At 49.7% G+C, this 13,201-nt stretch overlaps 1 protein-coding gene across 11 annotated transcripts in view; it reads right to left on the bottom strand.

Moving 5' to 3' along the window:
* Nucleotides 1-13,201, bottom strand: part of nfia (nuclear factor I/A) — a 593,806-nt gene that overhangs the window by 112,434 nt on the left and 468,171 nt on the right. For 6 of the 11 annotated variants that reach the window (XM_070886921.1, XM_070886922.1, XM_070886925.1 and 3 more), the window contains one exon: nucleotides 7,055-7,111. The exons of the other annotated variants lie outside the window; for them this stretch is intronic. In XM_070886921.1, the coding sequence (XP_070743022.1) occupies nucleotides 7,055-7,111 (57 nt within the window). The remainder of the gene's footprint in view (nucleotides 1-7,054; nucleotides 7,112-13,201) is intronic. 11 annotated transcript variants of the gene reach the window in all.

Genomic DNA, 13,201 nt, shown 5'->3' on the forward strand with positions numbered 1-13,201 from the left:
TCCTGCCCAGGTGCAGACCGTCCGGTTTGTACTGGTCCCACCTCCCCCAGAACCAGTTCCAATGTCCCAGGAATTTGAATCCCTTCCTTCTGCACCACTTCTCAAGCCACGTATTCAACTGAGCCATCCTGCGATTCCTACTCTGACTAGCGCGTGGCACTGGTAGCAAATCTGAGATTCCTACCTTTGAGGTCCTGCAGCTGCATTTCTTTTGCAGTTGTCGCACCGTGAAGATCATGTCCGTTGTATCCCATAGCGGACGGAATCCGAACTGTGACTCCAGGAGGAACTCCTCAGTCATAGGGAGAAGACGGTTGAAGAGGATTCTCACAATTACTTTCTCAGTGGCCGAAAATAGGGAGATTCCTCTGTAGTTGCCGCAGTTGGACTTGTCCCCTTTTATAAAGATGGTCATGATTACGGCATCTCTGAGATCTCCAGGCATGCACTCCTCCTTCCAGATGAGAGATGAGGTTATGCATTCGAGCCAATAGTGCCTCTCCGCCATACTTTAGTGCCTTAGCAGGGATTCCATCTGCTCCTGATGCCTTGTTGTTCTTGAGCTGACGAATGGCCTTTTCTACCTTGTGCAGGGCTGGAGTTTTGCTGAGATGATGGCGGGTAGCATGCTGCGGAATGGAGTCGAGGACACTTGTGTCAAAGGCAGAGTCTCGATTAAGGAGATCTTCGCAGTGCTCCTTCCAGCGGGCCCCGACTGCCTCGGTGTCCTTGATGAGTGTCTCCCCATTCTTGGTCAGCAGTGGGGTGGGGCCCTGCGTGCTTGGGCCATAGGAGGACTTGAATGCAGTGAAGAATCCTCGCACGTCATGGCTGCCGGCCAGCTGCTGAATCTCCTGTGCTTTCTCCATCCACCATCTATTCTTTAGGTCGCGTTTTTTTTTGTTGGACCTCGGTCTTCAGCCATTAGTAGAGCTGCTTTGCTGCTCCAGAGTTGGGTTGTAAATAATATTTGATTTATAAATAAGCATCTCCCTGACAACGGAGGCAGTGTGAGCCTAGAGCACTGTCGGGCATGTTGCGCAGGTAATGGCAGCGGCCACTCTGACTTCTCCCACGACCCTTTGAGAAGCTAAAATGGAGCAGGGCCCCAGCGTCTCTCATCCCCTCCCCTCCATCACACCTCAGATCTCTCACCACCTCTCCTGAAGGCGCTGCTCAGTGCCGAGCTTGCGGCTCACACTCCACCATAGGCAATTAGGCCCATACAGTAGAACCTGGTCTCCAGTTGTCTCGGACCCCCTTGTCACTGCCACCTTGCTCTGCTAAGCCCGCGTGATAGCCGGTGTTAAAAGAACTCACGCACAAGCATCTTCCACCCTTCAAAATGAAGTTTGGGACCTGGAACGTCAGGACCCTCATGGACAACCTAACAGCGACAGACTGGAACGCTGCACTGCCATCGTTACCCAGGAACTTAGATGTTTCGATGTCGACATCGCCGCCCTAAGCAAGACCCAGTGGGCAGGGGAAGGCCAGCTCAAAGAACAAGGTGGAGGTTACATCTTCTTCTGGAAAGGCAAACCAGAGGAAGAATGCCGCCTCCATGGAGTTGGTTTTGAAATCAAGAACGAGCTGCTCGACCGCCTCAGAGACTCCTCCTGCGGGATTAGCGAACGCCTCATGACTCTCTGGCTCACCTTATCCCGGAACCAGTGTGCTACAGTTATCAGTGCGTACGCCCCAACACTCGACGCAACAGATGAGGCCAAAGAAGCATTCTACTCCAGCCTCAAACAATCCCTGTCCCGCGTCCCTATAGATGACAAACTGATCCTTCTCGGCGACTTCAACGCCAGAGTCGGTAAGGACACGGATCTCTGGAGAGGTGTGATCGGCAGAGAGGGGGTAAGGAAAACCAACTCCAGCGGTACCCTGCGACTGACAAAATGTCTAGAACACGACCTTGTCATCACCAACACCTTGTTCCGCCAGAGGGACAAGTACAAGACATCGTGGCAACACCTTGCTCCAAACACTGGCATCTACTCGACTATGTCATAATTCGAGCAAGGAATCGCAAGGACGTGCGTGTCACACGCACTCACTGCTGGATGGACCACCGCCTAATCCGTTCCATCATCAACATTAATATAGCCCCAAAGCGATGATGGCAACAGAAGCAATACCGCAGAAAAATCAACGCCGGGGCACTCAAAGATCCAGCTGAGAGCGCCCTATACAGCCAACGCCTCACTGCCAACCTGGCGACCATCGATGACCCTGAGACGCAGAGTGCCCACAGCGCTTGGTCTGCCCTCCAGGCCACCATAATCAGTACCTGCGAAGAGACGCTCGGTCACTCATCCAGGAAACACAAGGACTGGTTTGATGAGAATGACCAGGAGGTCCAACGCTAATAAACTGCAAGCGGAGGGCATTTCAGAATTTAAAAGTGGTTAAGGCGGCATACGGAATGCTTGCCTTTATTAGCCGAGGCATAGAATATAAGAGCAGGTGGGTTATGCTTGAACTGTATAAAACACTGGTTAGGCCACAGCTGGAGCACTGCATGCAGTTCTGGTCACTGCATTACAGGAAGGATGTGATTGCACTAGAGTGGGTACAGAGGAGATTTATGAGGTTTTGCCGGGAGTGGAGAATCTTGGCTAAGAGGACAGATTGGATAGGCTGGGTTTGTTTTCCTTGGAACAGAGGAGACTGAGGGGAGACCTGATTGAGGGGTATAAAATTGAGGGGCCTAGATATTGTGGATAGAAAGGGCCTATTTCCCTTAGCAGAGGAGTCAACAACCAGGGGTCATAAAGCTAAAGTAACTGGTAGAGGGTTTGGAGGGGATTAGAGGGGAAATTTCTTCTCGCAGAGGGTTGTGGGGTCTGGAACTCACTGCCTGAAAGGGTGGTAGAGGCAGAAACCCTCACCACATTTAAAAAGTACTTGGATGTGCACTTGAAGTGCCGTAACCTGCATGGTTACGGACCACGAGCTGAAAAGTGGGATTAGGCTGGCCGGTGCAGAAACGATGGGCCAAAATGGCGTCCTTCTGTGCTGTAAACATCTATGATTCTATGATTCTAGGATCATGTCTGGAAGGCAGAATTTAAAGCACTTTATCACTACTTAATTAAACAACAAAAAAACTTTTGTGCTGGAGCAAGGTCTTCCCTCTTTGAAGTTTCTTCTAAAAACTCAAATGACCCGTGGAGGATTACTGGTGAAACTCCTGATGATGGGGTTTCCCTGAATACAGAAATACTGCTGGTACGATGCACCTTTTCCTGTATACTTGCACGAGAGGAATCCCATGTAAAATCCAAGGGGCGAGAAATTGAATAAATTAGCGGCACCTCTTAGCGCTGGCGAAAGGCGTTACTGGGGCACTAAATGTTTATTGCCCAGGTGCAGCAACATTAGCGCCGCTCACCAACTTGAATAGGGTTTTAGCGGCGGCGCTGATATATGGCGCCAGGGAAAGTTGCGCCAGTGTGCAACGTCCTGGTAGCCGCCACGGAAGCCAACTTGAATGTTTTGCCGGGCTTACTGCCTGCCGCTAATCCCACCAGAAAAAGCTGGCGTTCACAGCTGTCTCGGGACACTAATAAAAGGGATAAGTGTCTAAGATAAGTTTTAGAGATTTTATTTAACTTTATGTGCATTGATTCTACTTTATTTGGTGTTCCTGATATGTTAAGAGAAGTGTGTAACGATTCTTTTAGCGCTCCGCTCCACTCTTATGGCACTAAAAATCAATATCGCTACCTCCGGCGCTAATATTAGCACTCGGGCGATGTTAGCGCCTCAAAATGGTCGATAATCAATTTTCCCCCCCAAGCTTTCTTCTGGTCTTGGATGCCTTATTTACATTTTCAGAAGAGCTAGACCATCAGCATTTCCTTGAAGAATATATTTAGAGTGGAGTGGAGGATCCCACGGCACTATTTCGAGGAAGAGCAGGGGAGTTATCCCTGGTGTTATGGCCAGTATTTGTTCCTCAATCAACATGGCAAAAAAAATTATCTGGTCGTTGTCACATTGTGGGAGCTTGCTTGTGCACGGGTTGGCTGGCGTGTTTCCTACATTCCAACGATGACTACACTCGAGGAGTACTTCATTGGCTGCGGAGCACTTTGGGACATCCGGTGGTTGTGAAAGGCACTACATAAATCCAAGTCTTTCTTTCTTTTTATATAATATGGATAAAATTACTAATCATTTGGAGAATTGTGAGCTAATCAGGGTCAGGCAACATAGATTTCTAAAAGGGAAGCCTTGCTTGATCAACCTTTGAAGAAATAGAGGACATAGATCAAGGAAGTGCAATGGAGGTGGTTTCTATTGATTTTTCAATAAAACACATTCAATAAGATACCACATAAGTGACTTATGCAAAGATTATGGGACATGGAATTAAGGTGGAGTTGACCACATAAAGAGAGACATGGTTGGAAGGTAGAAAGCCAACAATGGAAGTGAAAGAAAGTTTCTCGGACTGGGAAGCGGTGGTGTTCCACAGGAGCTATGTTGGGGCCACTCTAATGTTCATATGTATGAAGTGAAAAAATAACATTGACATTTACTGTTTACTCCAAATGGGGCAAGGGGATGGGAGGGTCAGGGGAGAGGACTTGTGTTTATGGCAGATAATGAAGAGAGACTGCAGGAAGAGATTGGCTGTCAAGATGGGCAGGTGGGCAGCAAATGCAGTTCAATGAACTGTGTACTAATACATTTTGGAAGCAACAATAAAGAAAATAAATACACCTTTAATCAGGTAAAGAAGAGGAACACAGACAAACAGGCCTATAAAAAACAGAAGTGTTTGTAGATAATGCCATAAAAAAGAAAAAACAGAATCCTTGGTTTTGTATCTAAAGGTGTAGAATACTAAAGCAAAGAGATAATGTTGAACTTGTACAGAACATTACTTAGACCTCAGTTGCAGTAATGTATGTGATTTTAAGCACTCAATTATAGAAAGGATATAAAAGCAATGGAAAAAGTGAAGGAGAGATTCACTAGGATGTTACCAGGGAGAAAAGGTCCCATTGATGGAGAGAAGGGAGAAGTGAGGGCATTTTTTTTCTACACTGGAGGGGAGAAGCTTAAAGGATGACCTGATAAAAGTCTTATAAATTATGAATGTTTTTGAAAAGAAATATAGTGGTAAGTTGTGTGCACTGGCCAGAGAGTTGGTAACAAAAGGGCACAAATGTTAGATAAATACAAAAAGAATAAAAGGGGGAGGTTGGAAACATTTTTTGATGCAGAGGATGGTTAGAATGTTGACTTTTCTGCAAAAACACACGATTGAGGCAGAGTATACAAACATTTTTTAAAGTGAAATAGATAGGTAGTCAAAAAAGGTATGCAGAGTGAGCAGTTACGTTTTTGGGTTTTACACAAGATATTCATCATGGTTTAACATCGCTAACCACTCCTGTAAGCAGGTCTCGTGTCTCTTATAATATGGAATGTGCCTTTGCATGCCCAATGTGCCTTTGCTAGCCAAATGATACCCTTGTCATTAGAAACAGACTAGAAGGTACCGTATGATTCTCCTCATCTTCAGCAGGTGGATTGAATGTACACTCTGTTAGATTGAGACGCAGGCTATAAAAGACAGACTGTTTATTTTAACATAGAATAGGTAATTTAACTGTATTCAGCATAAAATGGTGCACTGCAAACTTTATTTTATGATACAGGAAAAGAATAAAGTCATCTCTGAACCTTCAAAACAGATGTTAACTTATGTGGTGAAATGAATTCTCTGCAACTTCAGCTTCCAGTTTGGTCTGAGCAGTGCATCTGCCTCTATATCCACTCCATCACAAAGCTTACCTATCTACATCTACCTCAGCAACATCACCCATCTCTGCCCCGAAAACCCTCACGCCCTTATGACCTCTTAACTTGATCACTCGCCTGACTGGCTTCCCATCCTCCAACCTCCAAAAACATCAGTGCTTGGCACTCAGCTATTTACAATCTATATGAATGATTTGGATGAGGGGACCAAATGTAATATATCCAAGTTTGTTGATGATAACAAAGCTAGGTGGGAATGTAAGTTGTGAGAAGGATGCAAAGAGACTTCAAGGGGATATAGACAGGCTAAGTGAGTGGGCAAGAACATGGCAAATGGAAGATAATGTGGAGAAATGTGAAGTTATCCACTTTGGTAGAAAAAAAACAACAAACTGAGGGGCCGAAATTGCCGTGTGCTGGGTTTGGGGCACTCATTTCTCTGACGGATAATTTTTTGCGCTGGCGCAGCGCGGATTTGGGCTCATTGTGCAAACAAAATGTTGATGACACTAACCCGGTGATCCCCCGGCGTCACAACATCACTCCACTTCTCTTAAAGGGGAGGGACGCTGCGATCTGAGCAGCACATTCAGTGGCACCCAAAAGTGGCTGTCAGCCTGCCTGTTGATGGCCCAGTCAAACCAGCTGCAGCCATTGTCGTGCCGACTGAATAGTTGGCTGCCACAAAAAAGATGGCAGCCGCCGCCGTGGCACCTCCCCTTTAAGGGCGGCCGCGGCGCCACAGCCAATGCAGCTTCTCGCCCTGCGCAGACCTCATTCCCACGGGGCAATTTCCCCTGTGGGGTGCAAAGGTGTCGGCGCGGGGCGATAAGCGATCGGCGCGCACGGCAATAATGTCATCGCCGGGGCGCAGCGCAAACCCCTTTCCGCCCACCGACCCCGGGGGAAAATCCGTGCAGGTCAATGTGGCCACTGCGCCCGCGCGCTAACATATAGGCCGGCCGACAGCGCTAACTTGCCCTGCGCAAAGGGACAATTTCGGCCCCAGAGTATTTTTTAAATGGAGAGAGATTAGGAAATGTTGGTGTTCATAGGGACCTGGGTGTCCTTGTACACGAATCACTGAAAGTTAACATGCAGGTATAGCAAGCAATTAAGAAAGCAAATGGTATGTTGGCCTTTATTACAAGAGGATTTGAGTATAAGAGTAAAGATGCCTTACTGCACTTATATAGGGCCCTGGTGAGACCGACCTGGAGTATTGCATACAGTTTTGGTCTCCTTACCTAAGGAAGGATATACTTGCCATAGAGGGAATGCAACGAAGGTTCACCAGACTGATTCCTGGGATGGGGGTATTGTCCTATGAGGAGAGATTGAGTAGACTAGTTTAGAAGAATGAGAGGTGATCTCATTGAAACATACAAAATTCTTACAGGGCTTGACAGGGTAGATGCAGGGAGGATGTTTCTCTGGCTGGGGAGTCTAAACCAGGGTCACAGTCTCAGAATAAGGGGTCAGCAATTTAGGACTGAGATGAGGAGAAATTCCTTCACTCAGAGGGTGGTGAATCTTTGGAATTCTCTACCCCAGAGGCCTGTGGTGGCTCGTTGAGTATATTCAAGATAGAGATCGATAGATATTTAAATATTAAGGGAATCTAGGGATATGGGGATAGTGCTGGAAAGTGGAGTTGAGGTAGAAGATCAGCCATGATCTTATTGAATGGCGGAGCAGGCTTGAGGAGCCAAATGGCCTGCTCCTGCTCCTAATTCTTATGTTCTTATCAGCATATCCAAAGCTCCACTGCCCATAACATAATATACATCAAAGATTCTATAAATAGGTACAGCCCAACTGATATTAGCATATCAAATTAACAATCTAATACAAAAACACATTTTTATCACAGTGGGATTAGATTAGGTAGTTCACGTGGGGGGGAGGGGAAACACCGGCATATACTTGATGGACACTATGGCCTATTGCTGTGCTATAACATTCAACAATTTTAAATCAAGTATGATTCTAAAACCACCATTTTAAAAATATGGATTATTACATTAAAAGTGCAGCTTTCATTAAACAGAATTAAACAGATCTGATTCCATGGCTGGTGGTGATGTGATATAGTACTATTATTCTGCTGCATCACAGTGTGGGAGAGAAGGAGGTTTGATCTCTGCTCAGTTCTTGATTAAAAGTTTGCTGAGCAGGGTAACGCTGAACAGAAACTGTGTTATCTCCCTGTAGGGGAATGGAGTTATGTCAAAGTATACATTTCTAGATGAAAATGCACATGTTCCCTCTCATCTGTATAACAGGTGGACCAGAGGAATCAATTGGGTAAATGTTTTCAAAAGAAAATGTGAAAAATCTGATCCAATGCCATAAAAATTCATTGTGACGACGTTCGTAACACTGTAATAATCGAATGCAAAATCAAAATCACTTTTGTCACCTTTGGACTGCATGTAATTGAATAGAACACCTTTAATGTTAATTGCATCTTGGCTCCCCTCCCCTAATTCCATGCTGGAGTCTAAATGTGCACCACTGACCTACAATCTAACTCGCAATTGATTTGCAGATTCTAACCAGAAAGCCCAGAAATTAGGCAAATAGACTCTTTTATAGCGTCCATCCTGAATGCCAGTTTTGTGGAAATGTAAAAGGCCAAGCCATGTTCAATGAAGTGCTGCTCTTCGCCAATGCGATTCCAACTATGCAATTGTCAAAAATGTGGTATACAATGGTTATAAGCATGGTGGAGTCTCACCGCTGGTGCTCAAACCCACAACTACAGAGATGTGAGATGACTGCTCAGGCAAAGCTGCACAGGAAGTGCATTGCCTCGACAAGATAGAACTGGAGGTTTTTTTTAGGTTTCATTAACATGAAAAAAACATGTGTAAACCCCGTCCACGTCTATCAATAGTTGTCTGCTTGTTTTTCATGACCAGGAGATCTAGACTCAAAGAACATACACACATACAACATCACTACTCGGGTGAGTGCTCTACAGCACCAGGATAACATGAGGCTACCTCGCTCCCTGGTGCCGGATCCTCCTAAAACTATTTCAATTCTGGAAGATATTGTAATTAAGAACCAGTCAACATTTCTCAGCTTAATTACCTCACTATTCATTTGAAATGTGTGAAGAATGTCTGCAGGATTAGAAGAAACCTTTTAAAAAATCAGTCCAAGTGTTAATTCTGCAGTTTCCCTTTTCAAAATGACCAGCTTGTAAATTCCATAAGCTTCAAAGATAACCAACTACCAAGCTCCTTGCACCTGTATTGAATTTTTGAACAAGCCGGTCAGGAGTACTAAAATAAACATCGTATTTTATACTGAAATGACCACTCACACTGTTCCTATTAGGCAGGGGATCTCAATACCGTAGTTCTATTCAGTATAAATTTAGATACCGCCCTATTAGAGAAAAAAAAGACTGTACATTTTTAGTTTACTTACTTAAATAATTTGGGCCCTTTAAAGCAACCATAAAAAGGATCCTGCCCAATAAGTATATAAGTATTCAAAGAATATGCACCACTTCTCCAAACACTCAGTTGGTAAATTCACTGCGCAATTCACTGTGCACTGTGATACTGAGGCATACAGATCAGGAAAGTTCCAGGACTTTCCATCCCTGGACTGTCCCGGGTTAGCCAATCTCAGCCAGTGGGAATGCTGCAAGAAGAATCGGATGCCTTTATTTGTACTGCCAAAATAGCCACCTTGTCTCTGACTGGCTCTCCATTATCACATGACCTATTGCTGATTGGCCCCATTGAAGGATAAGCCACACCCTTAAGTTCTTCTGGAATGTGTAACTGGAACCGCCAAGCCCAAGTTCTGACCGACTTTGCAAATTGTAATTCGATCCATTTTGACTTCAGAAGCCACGGAGGATAGATCTCCCCAAAAGCCACCAAGTTCCAGCTGAAGTCCCTTGCCCCCAGCACAAGTGCTGCCTCCCTCAGCCGAAGTCCAATACCCCAGCGTAACTGCCTCCCTCCCCCAGCCAAGGTCCCTTACACCAACGCAAGCGCTGCCTCCCCCAGAAGAAGTCCATTACCTTCCACGCCTCCCCCCCACCCCCCAAAGATGGGGCATTGTCTGTGGGTCACGGATTGTTAACAGGTTTATTGGGTATGAAGTAAATAGTGATAGTGTTGATCCACTCCAACAACATCCCTTCTAACACACGCACTGAGCTTTCCGAGAAATTGGGTGTGGGTGTAAAGGGGGTTGGAAGAACATGATCCGTCTTCCCAGAGTCCCCCCTCTCCCTTCCCGCTTCCCCTCTCTCTCCCCCACCCCGCCACTCCTCGGGATCCCTCTCTCTCTCTCTCTCTCTCTCTCTCTCTCCCCCACCCCCCTCTTTCACCGCCCCCCTCCCACCCCCCTCTCTCTCTCCCCCTCACCCCCTCTCTCACCGCCCCCCTCCATCCCCCTCTTCCACACCCCCCACCTCTTCTCTCCCACCCCCCCTCCACCTCCACCCCCCCTCCACCTCCACACCCACCTCCACCTCCACACCCCAAACCTCCCTCTACCCCCCTCTTTCCAACCCCCCCTCTTTCTCTCCCCCTCCTCTCTCCCCCCACCCTCCTCTCCCCTCACCCCCTCTCCCTCTCTTCCCCCACCCCCCACTCTCTCTTCCCCCCCCTCTCTCTCCCCCCCTCCCCCTCCACCCCCCTCTCTCCCCCCTCCACCCCCCTCTCTCTCCCCCCTCTACCCCCCTCTCTCTCCCCCCTCCACCCCCCTCTCTCTCCCCCCTCTCCACCCCCTCTCTCTCTCTTGACCCCCCCTCCATCCCCTCTCTCTCTTGAACCCCTCCTCCACCTCGCTCTCTCTCTTGAACCCCCCTCCACCCCCCTCTCTCTCTTGACCCCCCTCCACCCTCCTCTCTCTCTTCCCTCCCCTCCACCCTCCTCTCTCTCTTCCCTCCCCTCCACCCTCCTCTCTCTCTTCCCCCCCCTCCACCCTCCTCTCTCTCTTCCCCCCCCCCACCTCCCTCTCTCCCTCCACCCCCTCTCTCTCTTCCCCCCCACCGCCCTCTCTCCCTCCACCCCCCCCCACCTCCCTCTCTCCCTCCACCCCCCTCTCTCTCTTCCCCCCCACCTCCCTCTCTCCCTCCACCCCCCTCTCTCTCTTCCCCCCCCACCCCCCTCTCTCCCTCCACCCCTCTCTCTCTTCCCCCCACCACCCCCCTCTCTCTCTTCCCCACCCCCCTCTCTCTTCCCCCCACCCCCCTCTCTCTTCCCCCCCACCCCCCTCTCTTCCCCCCCCACCCCCCTCTCTCTCTTCCCCCCCACCCCCCTCTCTCTCTTCCCCCCACCCCCTCTCTCTTCCCCCCCCCATCCCCTCCCTCTTCCCCCCACCCCCTCTCTCTTCCCCCCCCCATCCCCTCCCTCTTCCCCCCACCCCCTCTCTCTTCCCCCCACCCCCTCTCTCTCTCTTCCCTCCCCTCCACCCCCCTCTCTCTCTCTTCCCCCCCCTCCACCCCCCTCTCTCTCTCTTCCCCCCCCTCCACCTCTCTTCCCCCCCCTCCACCTCTCTTCCCCTCCCTCCACCCCCCTCTCTCTCTCTTCCCCCACCCTCCACCCCCCTCTCTCTCTTCCCCCCCTCCACGCCCCTCTCTCTCTTCCCCCCCTCCACGCCCCTCTCTCTCTTCCCCCCCTCCACCCCCCTCTCTCTCTTCCCCCCCCTCCACCCCGTGTCTCTTCATCCTCTCTCTCCTTCCTCCCCCCGCCCAGAGTCTCTCTCCCCCCCCCCCTCCGCGTCCCTCGAGCTCCCCCCCCCCGTGTCTCTCTCCCCTCCCTCCGTGTCCCTCTCTCCCCCATGTCCCTCTCTCCCCCCCGCCGTGTCCCTCTCTCTCCCACCCCTCCCGTGTCCCTCACTCCCCCACCCCCCCCGTGTCCCTCTCTCCCATTCCCTCTCTCCCACCCCGTGTCCCTCACTCCCCCACCCCCCCGTGTCCCTCACTCCCCCACCCCCCGTGTCCCTCACCCCCCCCACCCCCCTCCCCCCGTGTCCCTCACCCCCCCTCCCCGTGTCCCTCACTCCCCCACCCCCCTCCCCCGTGTCCCTCACCCCCCCCCCCGTGTCCCTCACCCCCCTCCCGTGTCCCTCACCCCCCTCCCGTGTCCCTCAGCCCCCCCCCCCGTGTCCCTCTCTCTCACCCCCTCCTCCCGTGTCCCTCACCCCCCGTGTCCCTCTCTCCCACCCCCCTCCCCCCGTGTCCCTCACCACCCCCCCCCCCCGTGTCCCTCTCTCCCACCCCCCTCCCCCCATGTCCCTCTCTCCCCCCCCACCATGTCCCTCTCCTTCCCCATCGCCCTGCGTCCCTCTCTCTCTCCTCACACCCCCATGTCTCTCTTCCCCCCACCCCCCCGCGCCATGTCCCTCTCTCTTCTCTTCCCCCCCATGTCCCTCTCTCTCTATCCTCACCCCCCCCATGTCTCTCTCTTCCCCCTCTCTCCTCCTCACCCGTGTCCCTCTCTCTTCTTCCCCCCGCCCCCCCCCCGTGTCCCTCTCTCTCCTCCCCCTCCCCCACCCCCACACCCCGTGTCCCTCTTCCTCGCTCTCTCTCTTTCCCACCCCCTTGTGTCCCTCTCTCTTCCCTCCCATTTTATTCGTTTCTGTTGGTAGGCTTTTTGTTGTTTGTCTAAGTGAGGGATATCAGTGCTGGATAATGAAGAATTTTCCATTTCTAACATTCACTCCTATAGTGAATGTTAGATGCATGGTAACGCTCCCTTTACTCTGCCACAATGATGTTGATTTAACCGTAACGTTAGAAGAGCACCCCATGGCAGTAATTTGACCTTTCATTTTCCACATCACAGGCAATTGGGTGCCAATTCAGTGTTAATCTGTGCTGAACATTATATGATGCGGGCCTGTGCCCAAGAAGAGCTAATTTGAGCCTACCAGTTATTTCATGTCTTACCCTTACAGCCAGCAACATGACATTCGCTCCATCAGTTCCAGAGGTGAAACGACATTGTGTTAACCCATTGTGCCGCCCAGCACACTTTCAAATTTGAATTTCACAAGTGAGCAATGATATTTTAAAGCTACCCTATACACCTTTGGATTCCTGTTCCAATGAGAACAGGCCTTCACTGTAGGCTACAACATGTTGCAGAAACCCAGGGAATGGAGTTTTTAGTGATGATGGAGTAAGATCAGCTAATCTAAACTTCACTTCTGGTAACAGTGAACAAAAGGGAAAAGAGGAAGGGGTGAATAAAATTAATAATAAATCATCTGGTAGATCATTGGATCAAGCGCATCCTTCCCTTGAGACTAGGTCCTTCCCACCAGCATTCGGAAATCCAAAACATGGCAGTATCTCATTTGCACTGCTGCTGGCAACTGGAACATTACATTACTGCTGCCAGTAGCATTTTTGCTGTCAACTGCAGCTTGTAAA

The sequence above is a fragment of the Pristiophorus japonicus genome, chromosome 8, assembly GCF_044704955.1.
Source record: "Pristiophorus japonicus isolate sPriJap1 chromosome 8, sPriJap1.hap1, whole genome shotgun sequence".
Taxonomy (NCBI): domain Eukaryota; kingdom Metazoa; phylum Chordata; class Chondrichthyes; family Pristiophoridae; genus Pristiophorus; species Pristiophorus japonicus.